Source organism: Cornus florida, unplaced genomic scaffold (assembly GCF_030987335.1).
Source record: "Cornus florida cultivar Cherokee Brave unplaced genomic scaffold, ASM3098733v1 CherokeeBrave_3.0.0_Hap2_Chr01, whole genome shotgun sequence".
NCBI classification, from domain to species: domain Eukaryota; kingdom Viridiplantae; phylum Streptophyta; class Magnoliopsida; order Cornales; family Cornaceae; genus Cornus; species Cornus florida.
This window is the reverse complement of record NW_026775571.1, coordinates 100,035,472-100,062,054: the sequence shown is the minus strand read 5'-3', so window position 1 is coordinate 100,062,054 and position 26,583 is coordinate 100,035,472. Positions and strand designations below refer to the sequence as shown.

Genomic DNA, 26,583 nt, shown 5'->3' with positions numbered 1-26,583 from the left:
CAGATGTGCTATATATATATATATGTATATAAAAAATAGCGTCAGAACTTGAATAGAAATACAATAACAATAGAGTAACATGGTGATGTAGAGATGCTTGGTCAAACTTATATAATAATAAAATTATTATGTATTTACGGAGTTTTTATTTATTTTATAAAGGTATTAATGGAATAATTTATTTATTAGTGATATCTGTCATGTGATGTTTCTCAATAAATGGGATCTTGATTTATTTTAAAGGTGCAACTTAAATAGAGATTCTAACTTAAGAATGGTTGACTTTAAAAGTACATGCATTGGGACCATTTGGATGGGCATATTGTTGTACATTGTTTTATGTGATGTATCAGAAGCAAAGTCGTTGGCCGTCAGTAAGTTTGACTATTCTCTCCATAATTTTATTTCATTTATATATTTATTTTGTCCATCATCTAACAATTCCAGCGCTGTCTATATCATATTTTATTTATTTAATGTAAGTATTTTTATTTTTATTTTTTTTAATCATTGTAAAGGCACAAGGACAAGTCATTAACACTGATGTAAAGGCAAAAGCCATGTCTAGTAAGACATACAAATCTTAAAGCAAAATAAGAAAAATAAAAAGAACATAAGCTCTACAACAAAAATCATAAATGAAGAATCGCAGTAACAAGAGTGACCAAAGGTCTGATCATCATGGGCAACAACTCCAAAGTTATCTCCACATGGTGCTCCGACAAGGGATAAAAAGATCAAATCAAGTCGGAAACAATCAAAACTGACATAAATTGAAAATCTAGTCGAAGAAAAAATAACAATCTACCCATGCGAGCCGAAAACAAGCCATGAGTAGATCTATCCGAACAAAAACAACTTTAAAAAATCACCCACCTAATATGCTTACTAAAACACGTCAAATATATTGTAGCCGAGGAGGCAGAACATCACCTCCCCACTCTTAAGAAAGAGAGAAAAGGGGACAATTTTATATAAGTAATTAAAGAAATAAATATGGTCTATGCGCATGTACACTGTGTATAGAAATTTTCTTTTTCTTTTTCTTTTTTTTTTTTTTCCCGAAAGTGTATAGAAACATCATCTCTAATTATATATTCTAAAAAATCACCGACTGTGAAAAGGAGCTTTTAATATAAGTTCAAACAAGTTCTTCATTTCATTTCTTACCAAATATATTTCAGTTTCCTACTAATTTTTAATTAACAAATATACTAAATTAAAAGCAAGTCTAGTTAAAGAATCTATTGCTAGTACATAGACATATAATATCCTTTATAAATGTGCCCACGGCCACATACTCTTGAATCAACCTATCACCAATCTGAAACTCTTGCAAGTCAATCACCACCAACTCTGAGAAGCTAAATATGACGAATGCAAGGGTTAGCGCTACTGAGATGACCGGAGGCAACTGAAATTTGCCGATAAACATCCTCTTCACAACAATCTCAACCGTGACACATACCCCTTGGATTAGAAAGTACATTGTGCTCCCCCACTTGGGCCTCAATCGGCCTATTTGGTAGAATGCAAGCTCGTGCATCAGCCCCGACACGAGGTAGCTCCCCATTAAGGCTAGAAAGAGGGACCATTCATGGCCTAAGATTGGTCTGGAGTGGCTCTGTATAGGCTTGTATATGCTTAAGCGTACGGTATCCGAAACCACGAGGTTCCATCGTCTGCTCCAAAAATTTTGTAATGATGTGGAAAAGTATGGGTCATTGAACTGTGGCTCGACCTTGGTCTGAAGCAAGACTTGAGCTAGGGTTGCGGAAATGGCGAGAAATATTTCTAAGTTGACGAACAAGTGCAGGAGAATTTGTAACCTAACCACCAATGGAGGTAAATGCATACTATAATCATACCCAAGGACCAACAAGGCTAAAATAAGAGACTTGGTAGCATAGTTTAAAGGTGACTCAAGGCCACTTTTGGAGATTTTAGGATATGGGCATTCTTTATTTGGGCTTTCCTTGTTTGGGCCTCCCTTGAGAGGCTTTTTGAAATTTGGAGGAGGTTGTGGTGGTGGGTTGCGTCGGAAGTTGATGGGGAGACAAGCAAGGGCCACAAAATGGGCCAGGGAGAGTGATGGATCTGCAAGTGGGCCCACATCAAAAGCAAACATTAGGAGCTTGAAGTTGGCGAGCCAAGATATGAAGAGAGAGGTTCCACCTCCGAGATGGATGGAATGTAGATGATTAAGAGGGAGGATAAAAAAGAGAGAGACCACTGGTAGGAATGTGATGAGTCTTGTTGTACCTTTTGGGATGATCTTAGCTACACCATAGCAGTAACATACAGACACATAGATCATAACCCATACCATCATAAAGTTGTTGATCTCACCCTCCATTCTCTCTCTCTCTCTCTCTCTCTCCTTTTATATACATATGTACTATATAATATATAAGCATACAACACAATATAGAATGGTAGTCTTTGGATCAAAAAGTTGTGAATCATACGGATGAAAATCTTGGAACAACAAATATGTGTGATGATGCACTTAGACCAAACGGCCAAACAACCTTCACACACACATCATTTTTCACAAAGAAAGGTTGTTTGGCCGTATGATACACATATAATTGTCACATGGGTAAAGTGTAGGACATATAAAATTTGTCTAGGAAAATTGATTTGGTGGTGTTGGATTGCAAAAAGAATTTGAAAGTATTTTTAAAAGTTGGAGAAAAAGTGAAATTTACACAATGGTGGTGTCAAGCTTTAAAGAGCTTCTCATTATTCACCACTAAAAGTGCAGTCTTTCCTCCCACAGGCACCAAATAATTCTCAAAAAAATTTATTGAGTTGACCCAAAAAAATTTAATTTCCATTGGAATTTTTAACCTAGTTGGAAAGCTTTAAATGATAATACAAAGTCTTATTGCGTGAATGTAATAAATGGTAGGATATATCATATATTAGGATCCATTTCGGATTTTGGAGCCCCTTCATAGATGAAATGCGACGAGTGTGATTTTGCTTCATCTTTTCATGTCTTTATATTGATTAAATTAGTTGAAAATGAATCAAGTGCCTCTTGTAATGTGTCATTTTCACGTAACAGTTGCGACTTGCGTGTCAATAACAAGACTACATTAATAATTTGCCTCTATGTCCTACAACAATATTAAAAAAAAAAAAAAAACACGACTGATAATGTGATACATGTAGTAGTGTTATTTTCAATCAAAAAATTATTTTTTACAATATTGTTATTTTGTAAGTATTTAGGATGGATAATCCAAAAGCCTGAAATTTTAAATGCGCATTTCATTCTTTCGTCTTATCCTATTAAAGCTCAATGGTGTTACTGAGTCGTAATTATTCTAAATTGTTCTTAGACATAGGGCTAGCACAACTAAAAGAGGGAGTCTATAGCCTTGAAGTTCTAACTCTTTTTTTATATTTATGGCAAGGTAAATTTCGAATGTGTGTAATCATTTATAAATCACGCGAATTATTTAAATACGGATGCTTTTATACTTTGTAAGAATCATATCCAATGTTCTCTCTCCCTCTCCCTCGTATTGGAGGCACAACGACAAGAGAACACTTAAAAAGCTGCTAGTAATAATAGTATTTCTGAATTCGTTGTGCTTATGCCGTCAATATATTATTGAAATAAAAATATATGTTCGATTGCAAAAAAATTAATGTTTTGAAATTAAAATTGAAAGAATTTCTCCAGGCAACCAAACATAGCAAAGAGGTTGTATAAATTCCACTGTCGTTAATTTCTAGACTAGTCTTGACTGGTTATTGTTTTGCACAACTCAATAGGTTCCCAGCAAATCAGACACTACATGAATGGAAAAAATAATGGTGATTGGAGCATATTGTCACGGGCCTAGAGATTTGGCGCAGCGGCACGGCCCGTGGGGCACCAAGGCGTTGCTTCAGCTCGCGCAAGCGCCCTGGTCAGCCACCACGACCTGCCCTCCCAAGGATACATGCTGACTAGTTTCGGCCTGCCATGGCCTCGTCAGGGGAACGGCTCCAGCTCCCGACCAGTTTGTGCAGGGATGGCCAACTCCCTTCTTCATAGTCAAGTCCAAGACTAGCGACAAGCACCTCGAACTGAACCGAGTCGACCTGCCTGAACTCTGAAGAGGTACCATCATGTGGTCCTGCACGCCCCTTCCCTGGAACCATTCCCAGTCAATGAATGTTCTTAGCCAACCAGCATGCGTATCTTCTATGCTCATGGCGTCGTTAGGAATCGGATCGTGACATTCTCCCCCACCCAAATCCTGCGACGCCCTCGTCGCAGTGCGGCGCTGACTCCGCTGCGTCCAACATTCCAAAGCCTGTCTCCTCCAAGTGGTATGCTCGCCTGCCCACCATCGCTTCCTTGTACAACCCCTGGCTGCACTCGCCCAATGATAGGGTTTCGGGCTAAAGGGACGCCCACTTCTTCGGGACGCAACCCCACGTTATGCCGCCTCCACGACACTCCGAGCAAACAAGCGCCCTCCGGCTGACTTGATACCTGCCCTTCACAACGGTTTGCACGCCTCTTGAACTTGCAAGAACTTTGGTGCGCGCGGCCCTCCGGCCATCCGATGCGCGCGGCCCTCCGGCTTAAAGGACGCATCTTCATGGGGAGATGGAGGCTCTCCTCCAACAGCATTGATTACCCACCGACGCTTTTTCAGTGCACCGTCTTCATTCTCAAGACCCCCGGATCGACAAGAGGGCACACCTCTATGCTTTTCCCCAAGTCCTGCTCTGATACCATTTGTCACGGGCCTAGAGATTTGGCGCAGCGGCACGGCCCGTGCGGCACCAAGGCGTTGCTTCAGTTCGCGCAAGCGCCCTGATCAGCCACCACGACCTGCCCTCCCAAGGATACATGCTGACTGGTTTCGGCCTGCCATGACCTCGTCAGGGGAACGACTCCAGCTCCCGACCAGTTTGTGCAGGGATGGCCAACTCCCTTCTTCATAGTCAAGTCCAAGACTAGCGACAAGCACCTCGAACTGAACCGAGTCGACCTGCCTGAACTCTGAAGAGGTACCATCATGTGGTCCTGCACGCCCCTTCCCTGGAACTATTCCCAGTCAATGAATGTTCTTAGCCAACCAGCATGCGTATCTTCTATGCTTATAGCATCGTTAGGAATCGGATCGTGACAATATGCTAGGTAAGTGGCATACCACGGTGTGCCCACTCAATAAAAAATGTACTATTTAATGAAATTAAATTGGTCCCACTTATATATAAAAATTACTGATGTAAGTGAAAAAATTTATTAAATAATATATTTTAATTAGTGGACATACCAAATGTTCGGTTCGTCCAATATCAACCCTACACTTATTATTGGGTGACAACACTTTTTTTTTCCTTCATATAAGCAAGTGAGGTTTATGAAATTATGAGCGTAAAAAAGCACTCAATCAAATAAAAACATGTCTAAATAGTTTATTATTGGTAGTACATAGAGATATAATATCCTTCATAAATGTGCCCAGAGCCACATACTCATCAATCATTCTATCAGCAATCTGAAATTGCAATAATTCATCGAGGACCAGATGAGAAAAACAAGCACCCACCAACACAAAACTTAGCACTCCTGAAATAACCGCAGGCAACTGAAACGTGCCACTAAACTTCTTCTTCACAACAATCTCAACCACCACACATGCCCCTTGGACTAGAAAGTACAATGTGCTCCCCCACTTGGGCCTCAACCGGCCCATCTGATAGAATATGAGCTCGTGCATCAGGCCCGACACGAGATAGCTCCCCATTAAGGCTACAATGAGGGACCATTCATGGCCCAATATTGGCTTGAAGTGGCTCCGTATAGGCCTGTATATGCTCGAACGTAGGGTATCCGAAACCACTAGGTTCCACCTACTACTCCAAAAGTTTTGTAGTGACGTCGAAAGGTGTGGGTCGTTGAACTGTGGCTCGACCCTGGTCCGTAACACAACTTGAGCTAGGGTTGCAAAAATGGCTAGGAGGAGTTCCGTGTGAACGCACAAGTGCACAATAATTTGATATCTGACCACCTTTGGATGTAAATGCTTGGTGTAATCATACCCACGGACCAACAAGGCTAAACCCAGACCCTTGATAGCATAGTTTAAAGGTGATTCAAGGCCACTTTTGGAGGTTTTAGTATATGGGCGTTCTTTATTTGGACCCCCTTTTAGAGGCTTCTTTAAATTTGTAGGAGGTTGTGGTGGTGGGTTCTGTTGGAATTTGATGGGGAGACAAGCAAGAGCCAGAAAATGGGCCAGAGAGAGTGATGGGCTTGCAAGTGGGCCCACATCAAAAGCAAACATAAGGAGCTTGAAGTTGGCCAGCCAAGAGATTATCAAAGAGGTCACACCCCCAAGAGCGATGGAATGTAGATAATTAAGAGGGAGGATTAAAAAGAGACACACCACTGGAAGGAATGTGATGAGTCTAGTTGTACCTTTTGGGATGATCTTAGCTACACCATGGCAGTAACATACAGACGCAGAGACCAAAACCCATACCATGATAAAGTTGTTGATCTCACCCTCCATGCTCTCTCTCTCTCTCTCACACACACACATACATATACAATACAATACAATATATAATGGTAGTGTTTGGATCCAAAAGTTGTGAACGATACGTATGAAAATCTTTGGAACAACAAATATGTGTGATGGACTTGGACCAAACCGCCAAACAACCTTTGTTTGTGTGTGCGTGTGAATATTGTTACATGGTTTCATGGCACTAGTGTGGGTTGGGTGTTGTTCAGAAAATTAAAAGTTGGAGGAAGAGTAAAATTGAACATGTTAATGTCTCAATTCTTCATCGCCTTTGGGGTTTAGAACCCTTGTATTGGAAATTTGGAAGTACATGCACTTGTAAGATGGTAATAATTCATAGTTAGTCATACGTTTATAATTTAAAAATAATTTTTATTATTTCGAACACTCAATCGGTGTAGTTAGGACAGTTGACACAATTTCAAACATTTGATTAACATATTCTGAACAATCAATCAATATATTTTGAACATTTTGTCAAGACATCTAACACTCTTCATCTTATATAAGAACAAATACACATAGTCCAAAATCCAAATAACATTACGAATATACATTAAAATAAATATAAAAAAAATAAAAAATTTACAACGTAGAAGTATCTATTCATTTGAAACTATTTAATTCAGGTGAATCTTTAATTTTTTCGCACTAATATCTCATATCTTAGTCAAAATCATCAGATTAAAATTGTAAAGGCTTTGTGTGGAAAATTTTATTTATAAAATACTTGGATGAATCTTAAAATAAATGTTTGATTAAAAAAAGAAGAAGACAATTTGAATTTGTAGCTTGTTTGACGATCTCTCTCAAGTTAGTTTATCAATTGAGACTCGTTGTCAAGCTCGTCATCTGAAAATGCTAGCTGCATGTGTATTACTACATAATATATATCTTTGTTATAAGTTGGTTTAGTTTTAAGAACGGCACAAATATAGATAATTAATTATATCAAATTAAATATATATATATATATATATATATATATATATATATATATAAAGAAAAAACAATTGGAGTTTAAGAATTGGATAATTCTGATTGATTTATGCAACTATGGACTGACATCATGATAATATCATTAAAATTTCTAACTTCATAATGACGTCAACTTCTACTCACGTAAATTTAGTTGATGTATTCAAACATTTCTTCGCCCAAAATATTCAAGTGTGACCAAAACTAAAGGAGTGGTGCGACCAAACATGAACTGCTATAAAGTAGAGTCATATGCCTTACTAAGATTCATTTTGATGCCCAAGGAAGGATTAGTAGCAGCACCAAAGCCTCACACTAACTCGATCATTTGCCATAAATCCGTCTAATGAAGGTTCAATGGGTAAAATTAAAGCAAGTTTATTAGTCATGATTTTAGTTAAATAGGTCAGAACTCATAAACTTTCTTTAATTGCTTTCTTCTTATTAGGAATTAATAAAATAAAAGCCACGTTAAAACCTTTTTAAAAAGTAGATGAATGAAAAACCTTAACTAAAAAAAAAATGTAGATGAATGACAAAGTGATGAATAGCCTTATACACATCCTTACTTGCGTCATCCATACATATATATAGTAAACAAAGTGAAATTTTTAAATGATTCGATATTACGTAGCTCTTGTCAATCACAATTCAACAAATAAATAACAACAAATATAGTGTAATGGGTCTTAAGTTTTTGACTTCCTCAATCCTTTTCAATGTAAGATCAATAGCTAATGTCTATTTTAATGAGAATTTGAGTATGCATGTGGTCTCTCTCAAATTATGATTTAAATTGTGATTGCATTCAATAAAAAACTACTTTTACTACAACAATAAAGTTTGTAATCTATAACTCATCACGAGGAATAAAGAACATTAATATTGGTAGTTTGCAGATGACCATAAATTTCTCAAATTTACGTTATTATTGCTAGTCCAAAGACACATGGTTGTGAGGGCAAAATTTACAGATCTGACCTAACTTAAAGGTAAGTTTAATGTTCCTCTACAAAGTCAGTTATTGGGTTTCATGCACCATTTTCTACTTTTTTTTAATACAAACCAGCATTGAAAGGTTTGTGAAGGTATGGGGTTAAAAAAACACACTCAATGAATAATCTCTCTCATAAAAGTGCCCACGGCCGCATACTCTTCAAACAACCTTTGAACAACACGAATTTGTAGTAATTCGGTCAGAATCAGCCGTGAAAAAGTAACCGCCACAAACGCAAGGGTTACCAATCCTGAAATTACTGACGGCAACCGAAATTTACCACTTAACTTGTTCTTCGTAACAATCTCAACTATCAAACACAGCCCATGGATTACAAAAAACAACGTGCAGCGCCACTTGGGCCTCATGCGGCCAGTTTGGTACAATACAAGGTCGTGCATCAGGCCCGACACGAGAAAGCTCCCCATTAGGGCTAGAAATAAGGACCATTCATGTCCCAAAATGGGCCGAAAGTGGTTCCTTATCGGCCTGTATATGCTGGAACGTAGGGTATCCGAAACCATGAGGTTCCACCGGCTACCCCAAAAATTATGTAGCGACGTCGAGAGGTGTGGGTCGTTAAATTGTGGCTCGACCTTGGTCCGTAGCAGCACTTGAGCTAGGGTTGCAAAAATGGCGAATAAGAACTCCACGGTACCACACAAGTGTATAATAATTTGAAACCTAACCACCTTCGGATACAAATAGTTGCTGTAATCATACCCACGGACCCATAAGGCTAAGGCCAGACCCTTAAATGCATAAACTAAAGGCGAATCGATGCCACTTCTGGAGATTTCAGGATATGGGATGTCTTTATTAGGGCCCACTTTTAAATTTGAAGGAGGTTGTGGGGGTGGGTTTTTTTGGTATTTAATGGGGAGACAAGCAAGAGCTACAAAGTGGGGCAGAGGGAGTGATTGGTCGGCTAGTGGGCCCACATCGAAAGCAAACATTAGGAGCTTGAAGTTGCCTAGCCAAGATATGAAGACACAGGTTCCACCTCCAAGATGGATGGAATGTAGATAGTTAAGAGGGAGGAATAGAAAGAGAGACACCACTGGGAGGAATGTGATGAGTCTGGTTCTACCTTTTGGGATGATCCTAGCTACACCATAGCAGTAACATACAGACACATACACCAAAGCCCATACCATGATGAGGTTGTTGATCTCACCCTCCATGTTTTCTCTCTCTAGCTATCTCTCTCTAGTCCTTTTTTTTCCCACATATATAGATCCAAAGGTTGTGAATGATACGTATGAAAATATTGAAACAACAAATATGTGTGATTGTGCTTGACCAAACGGCCCAACAGACTTTTGTTTGTGAAAAAGTTAATATATTTACGTATATACCAACTACAGTCCACCATTCTATAAGGTCTGTGGTCTAATAGTATAAGGCTCTTATTTCTTAAAAAATTGTTAGGAATTCAAATCTCAGTGGAGGTAATATGTCTGAATACCAACTAGAAAAAAAAATATATATATATATATATGTGTGAGTGTCAGGGTGCGTGATTCTCACATGGTGTGGTAGCACTATAGTGTGGAAAGGTGTGGTATAGGAAAACTTTGTGAAGGAACTTAATATTTGGTGGACTTATTGGAATTTAAAATTGTAGGCCCGTCAACCATTTTCTGGTGGATCCCTCTGTTTAAGCACCCCAGAACTGACTCTGCCTAAGGCTAGCAATTAATTAGGCCACTGTAGGCCAGTTGTATTTGGAAGGCTTTTCAGGGGACCTCATATCTTGTGTTACATATTGGGACAGCTAAGGTGGCTTAAAATGATCCACAATAGTCGTTACAAATTTCACACACATATATCTATATATATATATAGACACACACACACACACACACAGAGACAGAGGGTTAGGTGATGTTTGAATTCGCAAAGTCATAGCACAAACAATATGAAAAGTATTTTTAAAAAGCTGAAGGAGAAGTAAAAGTCAAAATGCTAATAATGTCTCCACTTTTGATTACTTTTGGACTTTACAATCTTGAGTTGGAAAGCTTTATTTTCTGGTTGGTGGGGGTGGGGATATTGAAGATTTGGTTTAGATTTTATTGGGCTTCTTTATTTTTTTGGTAATTTGATTGGGCTTTACTACTTTCTTTTTTTCTTTTTTTTTAATATCTTATGGCGCAGAGAAAGTGGCATTCAAATTTTGAGCAGTGATAATATAGGCATAAATTTTTCATGGTAGAGGAACAACCCATCTACAAAAATCTTATTACATGAACATATCTAATAAATAGTTGGAGATATCAAATATAGGGTCCATCTGGGATTGTGGAGTCCCTTGATTGATACACTTTAACTAGGATATATTAGAATTGATGATATAGAAATTGTCATTTTCCAGTTTTTATTTTCATTAAATTAGTTGAAATGAAATTTTTGTTTCTTTAACCACTAAATTAAAACATGTATTCAATTATTGATTTGACCTTTTATATATTTCAAAAAAATTGTACTAATTTATTAATTAAATGTACGTTATGGCTCTTTTCCTAAGGAGTTACAAGTTTGCTCAAGAGGAGCTCCCATAATAACACTATGATATCTTAGTTATAAAATACTTTAAGTAACATTTTTTATTTACAACGTTTAATTAAAAATAAATGAAAATTCGAATTTGGTAGTTTGTTTGTCCATTGAAGTATGACATCAAACACATAACTTCAATACTAAGTGGTCAGTATTATATACTATATCTCTCTTAAAAATTGATTTGTTAATTAAGACTCGTGACAAAGTCAATAAAGTAGCACAGATAGTAATAATGATACCTTAAAATCGTCGTCTTAGTCGGTACCGCTCAATTCGCAGTCATTTTTTAAAACGGTTGTCTTAGTCGATACCGCTCAATTCGTAATCATTTTTCAGAGTGATTTGGTCGGATGTTTATGTTTACTTTTTTATCCACTTACCTAATTACCCTTTTCCACAAAATTTATCAAAATGGCTCCAACTCACCACAGAATAAACACTTATTTGAAGACTAAAATGTCCCGTATGTGAAATTGCCAAAATATAATCAAAATCAACTTTTATAATCAAAACCATTGATCAAAATCATAAACTTTTTATAATCAGTCAACACCATTGATCAAAATCTTCAGTGTAATTTTCGTGTAATTGATCAAATGGTTCACAGTTATGAGTCTTATGACCTTTCCCATAAACCTAATCTATCTTGTAATCTATATTTATAGCACAAACATAAGAACATGATACATAAATATACATAAATTTGAAATGTTGACTAAACCCAGGTTGCATTCAAAGACTTGACCGTTAAATTCCGGCCGACATTCTTCACAAACGCGCCCACCGCAGCATACTCCGCAAACGCTCTAGCATCAGCATTACACCGTAACAACTGCGGGAAAAACAGCCAAAAACCGGTACTCAACACGAAAACCACCGTCAATGGCCCGGAGATTATTCTCGGCAACCGCCACCTGTCTTTCACGACCTTCTTGATCGCAATTTCAATCAACAAACACGCCCCGTGGAGCAAGAAGAACCACGTGATCTCCCAAGTGGGCTTCACGCGGCCCAAGTAATAAAATATGAGCTCGTGCATGATACCCGACACCACAAACGTGCTGAAAGTGGCTGGCAGAGGGGCCCATTTCCGGCCCAAAAGCCGTGTTGAGAGACCGAGGATGGGTTCGTATACGGTTGGGCGTAGAATACGACTCACCATCATGTTCCACCTCCGACCCCAGAAGTCCTGTAGCGAGGTTGAGAGGTAGGGCTCGTTGAACTGTGGCTCAAGCTCCGACCCCAAAAGGGTCCGAGCCAGGGCTGCAACCATGGCCAGTATGATCTCCAAAGCAAAATATATATGGAAGCAATACAGAAAAAGTATAACCTTTGGATGTATATATTCACTGTAATCATACACACGGATCAACCCGGCCAAAAGTAAAAATTTGGTAGCGTAATTCAAAGGCGATTTGTGGCCTTTTCTGAAATTTCTGGGAGGTGGTTTTTGTTCGGAATTGTGATTTGGAGGTGGGTCTTGTTTGATTTTGATGGGGAAACAAGCGAGTGCAGCGAATTGTGGGAGAGAAATTGAAGGGTCTGATAAAGGGCCTTTACCAAATGCAAACATGAGGAGTTTGAAGTTGGCGAGCCAAGCAATGAAGAATGCGCTTGTGCCTCCAAGATGCATAGAGTTTAGATTGAGAGGCAAAGCTAGGAAGAGACACACCACAGGGACTATTGTGAGCAGTCTCGGTGTGCCTTTGGGTACAATCTTGCCAATACCATAGCAGTAGCATAGAGATATGAAGACAGATATCCATACCTTGATGAAGTTGTTGATCTCCCCTTCCATTTCTCTCTCTCTCTCTAGATCTCTTTCTCCCTTCACTTTTTTGATATGTAATGTTTGATACCTGTATATGTTCCCTCCTTTTATACTTGTAGATTTAATATAAAGACCATTTTTTAGGTGGGTGGATCCTATGCGGTGAGATTGACCGTTTGTTGCTAGAGGAACAGATAAAAATTCTTCATTTCCTAGGGCAAATTTCTCAAAACCTCCAAAACTATCAATAAGTGATCATAAAATCCTAACCTATTTCTAAAAACCCCAACACTATTATAAAGTTATCACATTGCCTCAATATCCGAGTCCGACCCGTTAATCGAGCTGTGAAATGACAAATTTAACCTTATCATTTAATGTTAAATTAAAAAATAAAAAATTATTATTTTTAAAATTACAAAAATACCCTTTCCTTTTTTCTTTTTCTTTTTCCGGCAGCAAGAATATTGCCGGCAATGAAGCTAATCGCCGCCGACAGCGACCAAACCAGGTCGCTGTCAGCTTCCTCTCATTCCAGCGAGGTCGTTGGACTAGTCGCTACTTACCATTGGTCGCTGGACTGGTCGCTGCTTACCATTGCTTATTTCTCATCGGCGGCCCAAGATTGTGCCCTTCTTCTACCGATCAACTAGGTTGCCAGAGCGCGACCTGGTAAACACCATGGATGACGACCAGAAGCTTTTCAAAATTGAGAGAAGAATGATTCACCAATGAAAAGTGTATGCATCAACGTCATGAAGATTTGACGATGACGCCATTAAAGCGCCGAATCTCAAAGTCACAGATATTAAGGAACCATCGAGAGATATGGAGAAGAGCGAGTGAAAATGCTACACGACGACTCACCCACCTTTCTCTTCTTCCACTACCTCATCGTCTTCATCTTTCTTCTCATGGAACCTAATTTAAATGAGAGAGAAACTTTATGCTCTTCGTAAAAAAAAAAAAAAAAAGGCCCATTAGACTTGAATTTCAGAACATTCAATCACACGCAAGATTTGACCATTCCTCCATCTCAAGCCCAATCTTCCTCCTCTGTTTCTCACTCCAACGTACCCATTCTCTCTCTAGAATACCAGGAAACCCAATTCTTCCAATTAAAGGCTCAGAAGTTACAACCGCAACATAGGTAGAAGAAACAGAGTGTTGAGACCAGAACAATGGCTTCAAACACAGATACGATCATGAAGAGAGAGTCGTTGATGAACCCAATCTGAAAAGTCAGCCTCTTCCACCGAAACCCAGAACTCCTGAACCTCCATGTCCACGAACTCTTCTTCCCTAGTCTCTTGAAGCTGAACCACGACTTCTTCTCCATCTCTCTCTCTCTTTACTTTTTCTCTCTTTATATTTTGTGTTGGTGCAAATGTATGACACCCAGTTTGGTTTATTATACACAATACTGGAGCTGTCTTTGCTTTGATTTCTTCATTGATACCTGGTTTGGTCTCTGCCGGCGGCGATTTGCTTCATCACCGGCAGTATTCTTGCTGCCGGAGATGATGATGAGAAGAAACAAAAAAGAAAAAAGAAAAAGAAAAAGAATAGGAGAGGGTATTTTTGTAATTTAAAAAATAATAATTTTCTATTTTTAATTTAACATTAAATGATAAGGTTAAATTTGTCATTTCACAGCCCGGTTAACGGGTCGGACTCGGATATTGAGGCAATGTGATAATTTTATAATAGTGTTGGGGTTTTTACAAATAGATTGAGATTTTATGATCACTTATTGATAGTTTTTGGGGTTTTGAGAAATTTGCCCTCCTATTATTAAAGAAAATAGAGTGGTTTTTTTTTTTTTTTTTTTTTTTTTTAGTGATTTGGCTGTCACTAAAAATTATAATTTAGTGATACTTATTAGTATTTTAAAATAAAAGTTAAGAGGACAAGTGTAGCAAAAGTATTTTTTTATTATGCTTGTTGCATGATGTATTTTACTTAATATGGAATTCATACAGATAGTTTCGGCATATAAATCATTTTCTTTTTACTTTCTTACTAACTAAATTAATGAAATAATATTTTCTCACAAATTTCTTTAAAAAAATCATGCTAACCAAATACATGATAGAAACATAATTTTCTTTTCTTTCACTTCACTTTCTTTTCCTTTTGCTTTCTACCGTCAATTTCTGATGAACCAAACGAATCTTTAATTTTTCCAACACCGTGCCTATTTTAAATTTTAACTACGGCCATGTGATGAATATGGAGTGGTATATAAAAATGTTACAAAAATATAATAGAGTACACCAACTACATTTTTTTTTTTTTTTTCACTTGGCAATTTTGCTGGGGTTAGGAGTTAGTGGTTAAAAGGGAAGGAGAAGAGTTAGTAGTTAGTAGGATGGCTCGAACACTGGCACTCACACTAACCCATGAGTTTCGCCCACCACCTGGGCTACAAGGCACATCCAGTATACCAAATACCACAAGTCTAAAGAATTGAGCAGACCGCGTTTGACAATGGCTGGTGAGGTTTGTGGACCTAATAAGGCTACTTTGACTCAGTTGGAACCATCTATGACTATATATATATAGGTAAAGTGCATTAAACACCTGAACTTTCTTTTCTCTCTTACAAAATCCCTGAACTATGACAAAGACACTTTAACTCTCTAAACTATTCAATTTGTTGCAAATGTTAATCCACCATTATAATTTTAAGGGTAAAGTGCAGAAAACCCCCCTCTAATATCGATATAGTGCATATTAGTCCCTGTGTGGTAAAAAAAAACCCTTATACTATCAATTTGGTGCAAATAAGTCCCTAGATGGTGTAAAATGACAATAATACCCTCAGTTCGGTTGAATAAATTAATGATTATAATTACGGGCCATGTAAAATGACCTTTTTGTCCAAATTTGTGTAAAATGGTGTTTGTTTGGCAGTAGGATAAAATAAATCTCAAATTATATAAAATACGGATAACTTAAACCTGAATATAATTAAATATAAAACCAAACAAGCCCCAACTATATAAAATATACTTAACCATTTTCAACCCTTAGTTTGCATTGCGTATGAGAGAGACCGACCTAAATTCCTTAGTGTTATGAAACCCTAACCCGTGTGCATGTGTATTTGTTCTCCAAATCGATTGAATCTCTGTATTTGTTTGTTGATCGGTTGAAGATAACTTGCAAGAGTTGTACAGTTGGTGAAAGATCGATTGTGTTGTTGTGGTGTGGCACTGTGAAGACTCCTTTGGTCATAAGTGTTCTTAAATCAAAATTGTGTTCTTAAATCGTGTTATTTGTGTTAGATTTGTGTAAAATTTTGCACTGTGAAGACTTGTACTCTCGCTGAATGTTTTATATGATTATGTGGTTCGATTTTCTTTCAACATTTGTTAGGGTTTTCTGATTCGTCTCATAAATTGTCAGTGTTTTCGGATTTTGATTTTGTTCTTAAATTGTGGATGCATACATGGTCGATTTTGTTTCAACATTTTGTTAGGGTTTTCTGATTTTTTTCGTATTTCTTTCCTAACAGTTAGGTTTTGTAAACAATAATGGGTTTATCATTTTTTCTTATATTCTCTTGCAATTTTGGCCTATATATATGTTTGTGTATGTTTGTGTCATGTATGTATGATTCAGTGGTATTAGGGGTTTGTCAGTAAGTTGGTCTATTTGTGCTTTTTGCCTATAGATTCAGTATATATATGTTTGTGTGACCCAATGCATGATTGTGACCCATATATGCCAAATATGATGATCTGGTCTTCATTAAATTGGGGTTTTATACTAAAAAGTTTGGATTTTTATATGCACATATGCTTTGTTCAATGCATTATTATGGGTTGATTGACTTTATTAATTTATTGTTAGGGTTTTGTAAACAATAGTGGTCCCTTTCCTTTATGGTTTGTCCAATGCATTATTATGGGTTGATTAACCTTATTTATTGTTAGGGTTTTGTAAACTATTGTGGTTCCATGTGTACAGAAAATGCTAAGCTTTATGTTGGCTCCAAGTGCTACAATTGTACCTCAGAATAATTGTGTTCCGTTTGTTTATACTTTTGATGGAATCTTTCTATATGTGATGTTGGGTCTATGTCTTTATTATTTATATTATTTATACACTAACTTTGTTTTTTAGTGCATGACATGCATATTGCATGACAGATCTATAGATCCCGCTTTGATATGCATGCATGCTTGTGATAGAAGTATATATAGTTGTGGTTTGTGACGGCTTATATTTGTATGGTTGTTTAATAAATGGGGAAGACATGCATAATTCAGTTGCATCATTCGGGAAAGTTGAATCAACGTAACAACTATATTGGTGGTAGCATAGAGCTAGTTAACAATGTGGACCCTGACATGATGTCCTACTTTGAATTAGAAGACATGGTGGATATGCTGCAGTTGGGTGAGAGTAAAATGTCCTACAGAGAACCTATTGGTGGGCACTTGATGCAGATAATTAATGATGGGAGTGTTATGCAGATATTTATGGCCTACAACAGTTCATCTTTGATTAAGATTTATGTCACTAATACTGAGAATGAGGATTCTAGGTTTAGTGCACAAGTTATGCATCAGTGGACAGAACACTTAACCCAATCAATGGATGACAGTGACCATGTGCAGCCTAACAGTGACCATATGCAGCCTAACAGTGACCATATACAGGCTGTAAGTGTTGACCATGTGCAGGCTGCAAGTGTTGACCATGTGCAGGCTACAAGTGTTGAAGATAATGTGCACAATGATGTCTCAGTTGATGAAGATGATGAAATATATAATGGGGAAAATAGTGAAGAGTTAGATGATGTCTTAGTTTATGCACCAAGAGATGAGCTATGGAGTATCCATAGTGACTCAGATGATGAGATACATATTCCTTGCAAAAAATCAGAATTCATTACTAGGAGGGAAATGGGACAGAAGGAAAAAATATTAATGATGGGAATGGAGTTTGCTACATTTGCAGAATTCAAAGATGTGTTGAGAGAACATGCTATAAAGAACAAATATGACATCAAGTTTGTTAAAAATGATGGACAAAGGGTCACATGTAAATGTAGAAATGACTTTGGGTGAAGGATACATGCTTCAAAGAGAAAATCAAATGGTGCCATTGTGATTAGTACATTCAATGATGAACATAACTGCTCTGAAGTTGAAACAAGCAAACTAGCAACATCTTCTTATCTTGCAAATAAGTATGTGCATAAGTTTAGGAGGGACCCTGAGTGGAAAATTTCTGGTTTTATGGGTCAGATTTCTGATGATTTGAACCTGGTAGTTAATAGGTTCAAAATTTATAGGGCAAAGAGGAAATGTCAGCTGATAATTGATGGCACACATGAAGATCAATTCTCAAAAATCAGAGAGTATTGTCAGTTGGTATTGGAGACAAATCCTGGAAGTGTTGCTAAGGTTGATGTATGTTTGGAGCTAGATGGGAAGTCTACAAGGTTTGAGAGACTATTTTTTTCATTGGATGCAATGTGGAAAGGCTTTAAAGAGGGTTGTAGACCATTCATTGGCTTTGATGGCTGCTTTCTAAAAACTCATTACAATCAACATTTACTAAGTGCTATTGGTAGAGATGAGGATAATAGCTTTTATCCCATTGCAATTGGTATTGTGGAAGCAGAGACAAATGAGACTTAGGATTGGTTTCTGGATAACCTCATGGTTTTGCTTAGCCCCCACAAAGCAATAACATTCATTTCAGACAGACAAAAGGTATGTTACTGTTTTAGTTTTTAGATAGTTTAAGATAAAATTACAGGCTTTCATTTTAAAACTGTATTTACTGATAGTATAAATGCATTTACTGATACTTTAAAATACATTTCGAGATATTTTAAAATACATTTTCAGATAGTTTAAAATTACATTTGCTGATACTTTAAAATACATTTTCAAATAGTTTAAAATTACATTTACTGATATTATGATTTTATTATAGGGTTTGGTTGACACACTTGAGAAGCTTGGGGCAGATCACAGATTCTGTGTGAGGCACATGTATGACAACTTCAAAAAGAAGTTCCCAAGCTTGGAGTTGAAGCAAGAGTTATGAGATGCAGCAAATTCTTTCACAATGCCAGACTTTCAGGGACACATGCAGAGAATCAGGGAAATTAACACAGATGCATATGATTGGTTAGCCAAGATACCCCCTTACCTGTGGGCTAAGTGTAAGTACTCAGACCGGTCAAAGTGTGACCTTAACAGCAATAATATGTGTGAATCATGGAATTCACACACACTAAAGGCCAGAGATAAGCCCATCATCACCATGCTTGAAATGATCAGAAAGTCCTTGTTGCGGAGGTATCAAGAGAAAAAAGAGTACATGGAGGGTAGAAATGGGTTGTTGTGTCCAGCTCCAGCAGCTCGGCTAAAACTGAACAAGAGGAATTCAATGAGTTGTCTTGTTCACCTCTCTGGAAAAGCCATTTATGAGGTTGAAAATGGAGCAGTGAATGAAAGTGTTGACTCAGATAAAAAAAGTTATAGTTGTAGGGCATGGGATGTTACAGGTATCCCATGCAAGCATGCATGTGCAGCTATATAAAAAAGAAGAGGGGCAATTCTTGAAGAGTTTGTTAACCCAAACTTTTATAGGGAAACATTCTTGAAGTCATATGCAGGGATGGTTTATCCAATGACATTGGGAAACATGAGAGAAGTAACTGGGGTGGTTCCAATTATTCCTCCTATAGCTAGGAAACCTCCAGGCAGGCCAAAGAAATTGAGGAAGAAAGCTCATGATGAAGGTACATCAACTGGAAAACATATGTACAAACAAAGGGCTTACCTTATTTGTGAAAAATGTCAATTAAGTGGTCACAACTCAAGGACTTGCAAAAATGAACAAGTGCAGAGAGGACCACCTAAAAGCAAAGGAGGTAGACCCAAAAACCCTCAACTTGAAGTATTGCATGTTCAAAAGGCTACTAAAACTGTTCTTAATGGGAATGGTAGAGGTGTTGGTGGCACTACTATGGGGATGAATGGGATTAGCAGTGGTGGTGTTGGGAGTAACAATGCTATGGGTAGTACTTCAGTGAGAGGCAGTGGTGTTGGGAGTAAGAATGGAATTGGTAGAAGTGTTGGGAGTAAGAATGGCATTGGTAAAAGTGTTGGGAGTAACAATGTGTTGGGAAGTACTTCACTGAGAGTTGGTGGTGGCACTACTATGGTGATGAATGGGACTGGCATAGGTAGAGGTAGAGGTGTTGTGAGAGGCAGGGGTGGTGGCAGTGGTGTTGGGGGTAGGAATGGCATAGGTAGAGGTGCTATGAGAGTCAGGGATGGTGGCAGTCATGGGGCTGTAAATGTTGACATTGGTGCAGGCAACTTGACTGATGTCCCAGTGATGGCTACTGGGATCAACAGTGAGGTATATGCATTGATTTATACTAATTTTTGTTTTTATTTTACAAGTGTTGTCAACTCAACTTTAACTTTAACTTTAACTTTACTATCTTTATAGGTTATCAATGTTTCTCAGTCTCAGATTATTGACATGCCACATACACTAGGGAATTGTACCCAAGAAAGCCAAGATTGGTGGTTTTAGGTAAATGAATTTTTAATTTTATTTCTTTTCGGTTCAAAACACATACTTGCTTAGGGCAGATTTAATTATTTTTTATCACTATTTCCTTGCAGATTCCACTGTCTAAAACTGTTGCCTTTGTTTTATCTAAGTTTCAATTTACTTCAGTCCAAGGTGTTGCCTTTTGCTAGTGGACAATATGCAACTTGTATGGTAAATCTGAAGTAATCTTTTGTGTATTTGATTCATGGATTAACAAATGGACAACTATTGTTTTTGTTTTTAATATCTGTTTGACTAGATATGGACAGTAATATATATGTATGTATGTGCTGTGTTGTTGGGGAACTATGGATCAAAATGTATGTATGTTATTTGGGAACTATGGAGCAATATCTGTGTGTGTGTGTGTGTTTTTTTTTTTTTTTCGCGTAAATTATGTCTGTGTTTTGGTGGTTGAAATTATTTGACTTATTGAATATTATCATTGAATGGGTGGTGCAGGCTATAGTTGGTCATTTATTGAATGGTTAGTCACCATTGAATGGGTCGTGCAGTAGGTCTGTGTATGTGACTGTTGTTGGGTATAATGTTTATGTATGTGAGTGTTATTGGGTACAATGTTTGCATTAAAACAGGTTGTAATTGCATTTAAAAAATAAACAACAAACAGGTTATACTTGCTTTCAAACAGGTTATACTTCCATTCAAACATGTTATACTTGCATTCGAACATGTAAGACAAGTAAAGAATTACAAAACATGTTTTTGTTTATAATGTTTCACATTACTAGCTTGAACAATAGAACACAAGTGAAGAACCCCAAAAGAAAATTGAGAATGAAACTATTAAACTGAGGTAAACATCTTCTTTTAAGCTGGGCATATCTTGTGTGCTTCATTTCTCTTAATTCTGCTAACATGTTTTCTATCTCCAAAAGCCTATCATCATTCACATTCATGGTTGGAGCTTGACCAACTAATGGAGAATCAACTCTTTGCAAGTCCCGCAGCTCTCGTATCTCTGTCATAAGATCCCAAATCAATTTACAATAACAATCAGGCAATTCTTTATCCTCCCACCTCAAAAAACCACATGAACCAGTCCTGTAATTGACGCACTCGTAAAACCTTCTACCAGGATTTCGTTGGGTAGTTAACACCTTCAAAGGACTTTTAAGTCCACATTTACAATAATATTCTTTCACTGACCTCCCATATGGGTAACAATGACTTTTTGATCTTGAAGATAATGACATGTTTTAGAGTAAATGAAAAAAATTCTTGAAACAATTAATGACATAAATAGTGTGTAGTTATGGATAAAGAAAGAAATGAAGAAATGAACAAAAAAAAAAAAAAAAAATTGAGGAAAAAAAAAATTGAAGCAGACATGGACATGGATGGAGAGAGAGAGAGAGGGCGAATTGGGTTTAAGGGGTGGGGGGCCTATATGCACAATAGGTGAGGGGCTTATATGCACAAAGGGTGAGGGGTAAAATGGGAAACAAAAGGGTAAAATGGGGTTTTCAGTTTTACTTTTTGTAAAAAGGTGGTCAGAGGGACTTTTTCTGCACCTTTTTTGAATTTTGTGGACCTGCATGCACATTTTTAAAAAGTAGGGACTAGTTTTGCACAAAGTCTATATATCAAGAGGGTTTTCTGCACTTAACCCTAAATTTAACAGAAATGAAAGCACTTAAATCACGCTAGGGGTCAAATTTTTTTAAAATGACTAAATTAGCCCTTATGACACAACTAAGGGTTTCAATTTTGAGGCTTCTCAATTCTCTCTCTAGACGTTCACTCTCTCTCTACACCAGCAATTGTTCACTAAATTCAATCAGACTCTCCAAAGAATTTTTTTTTTTGGGGGTTTTTGGGATTCGTTGTTGGATGATGATGATGTGATGAAGATTTGTTGTCGGTGGCGTTGCGGAGTTCTTAGAAGAATTAGCGGCAGTGGCAGCATGGGGCGGCAAAGACAGTTATATAGGGAAAGCGGGGCTCGCTGTGGATAGCGAGGTTGGTGGCGAGGAACTGCTCGGCGTGGACGCTGTGGTGGAGGGGGAGGCCGTGGAATTCGAGGTTGACGCCGAGAAGGATTCGGCCATCGGAGCCCAGACCGACGACTTCGCTGTGGTGGCGCGACGATAAGGTCTCGAATTTCAGCTACCAAAATCAACCTAAACACCAACGAAACCTCGAGTTGCGGTGTCGACGCAGCGTCGAGTTACAGTGGTTCGATCGAGACGGCCAGCGGGCCAAGGTTAAGCTCACCAGATTTCATAACGGCAACCACATTTTGATCGACACCTTTGTAGTACCCATCGCCCCAACCCAAAACTGGCGACGTCAGATCGGTGGTGGTGGTGGTGATGGTGCCGCTGCCGCTGTTAGAATTCATATTCCCTTCTCTAACCCAGATTTGGCGAACTACATCTTCCCTTCTCTAACTACTCTCTTCCACCTGAGTTAAACTCTTCTCTGAATCCTTCATCCAAAACTCTTCTCCATGGTCGAATCGCCGAATTACCGCCAGAATTCAGGCCCTTCGCTAGCAAGCTTGAACCGGCGGCTATGGACTTGGTGAAGAAACAAGCAATCTCTCTCTCACTCGGTATCTCTGATCAACAAAAAAAGGACTAAGACGATGTCGTTCAAGTAAAGGCTAAAAGGTAACTTCATTTTTCCGTTAACGGTTACTTCACGGTTGGTCACTGAGTGCAACAAATTAATGGTTCGGAGATTTTGCTTACTTCAGGGATTTCTTGCAATAAGGTCATAGTTCAGGGGATTTAGTGCACTTTACCTTTTATATGTATATATAATATGTATGTATGGTGAACCACCATATGGTCGAATCAGGAAGGTTCCTGTTGATTATTATAGTCCTCGGATTCTTTATGTTTGGAAAATGTTACTCGAAATGCGAATCTTTTGTTGTTAATCGCATCAAAATTATTAAATACGATAAAAAGTCTATTAAAGTAGACTAATCACTATTTTAATATGATGGAACACAAAGTGACAAAATTAATCTCTAGACTTTTGTTTAATAATAAGTTTGAATGGCTAACATTGCTATTGAATCGAGGAAAAAAAAAAAAAAATAGAAAGGAAGGTTACAGATACACCAATGACGTTATGTGCAAGATGCATTTAATATTTATTTAAACCATAGGTGAATTTTGTTTGTCACTGATTAAGAATTTCATCATAAACCTTATTAATTATTTAAAACAACAAAATTGGTCCAAAGAAGTCAGTCAAAGCTCTTGGTCAATTTTGTAGGGTTTAAAAGTATTTTCCTTTAATTCAAAAGTCAAGGCGTAAAATTAGTTATTTCCAAACTATTTTTTTATTATGTTTTGTCCTATAAAATAAGATTGGTATGATTTGTTCCTAACCTTTGAGTGTGTGTCCTTTTATGTTGCTAGACTTTTTCCTGAATTTACGCCTCAGAGTCAGTAAATAGCATGTTTTGATTTTTTTGTAAATCATTTTATTTTTTATTTTTTATTTTAAGATCAAACTTTTTTACTTAAAAAAGAAAAAAAAATAAATCATAAGAAGTCATGTAAGAGAATATATACCATTGAGGTAGATTTATGCTGATCTTTGTTTTTATTCTTGAATGGTTTTGATTTTTTGATGAGTGACTTGGATAAGGGGAATATGTGGGCATTTTTATTTGGTGTTGAAAAAAGATTCTCTTTGTAAGGGTTTGATATGCCCCAAATTTGTTTTGTTTTGTAGCATGAGATAATTAATGTGTATGTGGTGATCTCAGACGCTATAATTTGTTTTTTCTCAAGTCATATCAGACTATTTGGGCCCAACATTTTTTTTTTCAGCATTTCAAAAAAAAAAAAAAAAAATTGAATTCTCCAGTTTATTCATACAATATATTATATTTCTTATTTTATTTTTTAAGATGACAATTTGAGATAATGCATCACGATATGTAAAAAACACTGTTGTTTGTGTGCATAGACATATCCAAAGTGTGCGAGTATATATATATATATATATAACAATATAAAAGAGATAAAAAAAAAAAAAAATGATTTAAAGTACTAAAACAATTCTATTTACATTTATATGTATATACGCTTGTGTATATAATATATGTTGTTGGAACATGATGGTTTGTTTTGCTCCTACGATGACTTTCCAAGTTTGCAGCTTGATATTTTGGGAGACCAATGGGAACAAGTTGCCAATATTGTTGGTGTTCTAAAAAATTTAACTTTTTAGCAGCGTGTTTAAAAAATTATTTTGGGTAAAATATGTAAGTGTAAATTTTTTTATTTTCAGTAATATGTTATGATACATTATCAATTCGTTAATATATAAAATTAATATATATTTTGCATAACTTTTTTACACAATTACATTAATATATTTTCTTTTTCTTTCTTCTTTTTCATTCCATTTCAAAATTAGTACACTTTTAAGAATGTAACATGTTTTTTTAGGAAGTTCACAAAATAGAAAGAGGAGAGAGTATTTTATGAGCTAATTTTTGTATATACAATTATTTTAAATTAATATGGAAATTGATAAGTTGTTTCTTAAACTAATTTAAGAATTGAAGAACCAAAAATGTCGTGTTTGCGAAAAAACACTAGGTTTCAACCTTTTCACGGTGACGGTAATGATGAAATGAAAGAACTTCCCAATTTAATGATGGAGACAGGAATTATGGGCAGGTTCAGTTAATTTTGGGTGGGTCGCCCTAGAAAATTACATTCACCCATCAGTTGCTGTTGCGAACTAAATGTTGGGGTCATCTGCTTCCATTTATTATACACTATATAATCAATCTGACAACCGTTTTTTTTTTTTTTTTTTTTTTTCTTTTTGTGACTTTTACAATAAAGTGGTCTTAGTGTAGGTATATTATCCATAACCAAGCGTAGTTTGCATATTTACAAATACATGAACCAAGTTCTATTTTAGTCCTTTATAAAGCTGAATTTATATTTTCATCCCTAGGAGTTTATTTTATGCACAATTTACCCAAAGAACAACTTATTCAAGTCTTAAAATTTTGTCAAACAGCACTTAGGAACTGCTACATAGCGCTAGTATTAGGAGACACAACATGTAGTCTACAAAGAAGAATTGGAGAACTTAGATCTAGAATTCTATTAATACAAAATATTTTAGAAACTAGACGGCAACGATTTTAGTTTATGAATAGACTTGACTTTAATAATATAGATACTTCTATAAAACGATTAGGAGAAAATTTAGATTATATTAAAGAACAAGTAGTATAGAATTTTAGTACAAATAATTTAGATAACAAGATAATATTAGTCGCAATTAAAGATATCAATAGTGATATTAAGAATATTGCTGAAAGTCATTAAATAATTCTAGACTCTTTAAAATTCCTTAAAACCGATATCCAAAAATTATTACAATAGTTTTATGAGCACCTGTAGTCCTGATTATTTAACCGCGTTACCCGAACTTTACAAAATTGATAAAGAACCTATATGATTTACTAACTTTAAAACATACGTACAGTCAACTAATATACATATTAGACAAAATAACTTTCTAATTCAGTTGTTACTATAGTTATCTGATAAAATTAATAAACTTGAAGAAAAATTAGAAGTGATACAAGAAAGTATTCCCAGAGAATCTTCGAAAGAATTATCTGAATTATCAGAAAAGATAAAAGAAATAAAATTGTCAGCCATTAACCAATCTTCTCCTGCAATAGCCAAGCGTGTAAATTTACTACAACCTCAACCTCATACGCAAATACCATAATGGCCATTATCTTTAGAAAAACCAAAGAAATAATGAGAGTAAAAGATTTATATGATAATGAACATGATGTTAAAAAATATATAGAATAAGAAATGAAGAAAGTAAAAAATAAAGTTAATCTTTATTCTAATAATTTATTAGATTTTCAGAGCAATATATATAATCATTTTAGCCAAAGAAAAATAAGTGCAGTTAATAATCAAGTTATTTTAGACCTTATAACACCAAAAGCATGCCAAGAATTAAATAATAATAATGATATGATTAGTAGGATTAAATGCATTTAGGCGTCATAATGATATGATTAGTAAGATTAAATAGAGCAGAAATCGGAACTAGAGTACTTGCTTATATTTATGATGACCGATGGAATA

At 36.5% G+C, this 26,583-nt stretch overlaps 3 protein-coding genes across 3 annotated transcripts; 1 reads left to right on the top strand and 2 right to left on the bottom strand.

Annotated features, from left to right (window-relative positions):
* Window positions 1–8,636: 8,636 nt before the first annotated feature.
* Window positions 8,637–9,707, bottom strand: LOC132278754 (acyl-CoA--sterol O-acyltransferase 1-like). Its single transcript, XM_059780634.1, has one exon. It carries the CDS (start codon window positions 9,705–9,707, stop codon window positions 8,637–8,639), a length of 1,071 nt encoding a protein of 356 aa, XP_059636617.1.
* A 1,865-nt stretch (window positions 9,708–11,572) lies between these two features.
* LOC132308986 (acyl-CoA--sterol O-acyltransferase 1-like) lies at window positions 11,573–12,953 on the bottom strand. Its single transcript, XM_059807315.1, has one exon. It carries the CDS (start codon window positions 12,884–12,886, stop codon window positions 11,804–11,806), a length of 1,083 nt encoding a protein of 360 aa, XP_059663298.1. The 5' UTR covers window positions 12,887–12,953; the 3' UTR covers window positions 11,573–11,803.
* Window positions 12,954–17,112: 4,159 nt separating this feature from the next.
* On the top strand, window positions 17,113–18,516 carry LOC132278748 (uncharacterized). The gene is made up of 2 exons (XM_059780619.1): window positions 17,113–17,914; window positions 18,020–18,516. Exons 1-2 carry the CDS (start codon window positions 17,113–17,115, stop codon window positions 18,514–18,516), a joined length of 1,299 nt encoding a protein of 432 aa, XP_059636602.1.
* Window positions 18,517–26,583: the final 8,067 nt, after the last annotated feature.

Coding starts and splice junctions, on each gene's coding strand:
- LOC132278754 (XM_059780634.1), bottom strand. CDS start 9,707: ATGGAGGGTGAGATCAACAACCTCATCATGGTATGGGCTTTGGTGTAT.
- LOC132308986 (XM_059807315.1), bottom strand. CDS start 12,886: ATGGAAGGGGAGATCAACAACTTCATCAAGGTATGGATATCTGTCTTC.
- LOC132278748 (XM_059780619.1), top strand. CDS start 17,113: ATGGGGAAGACATGCATAATTCAGTTGCATCATTCGGGAAAGTTGAAT. Junction 17,915..18,019: donor TGATGGACAAAGGGTCACAT/GTAAATGTAGAA, acceptor ACTGCTCTGAAG/TTGAAACAAGCAAACTAGCA.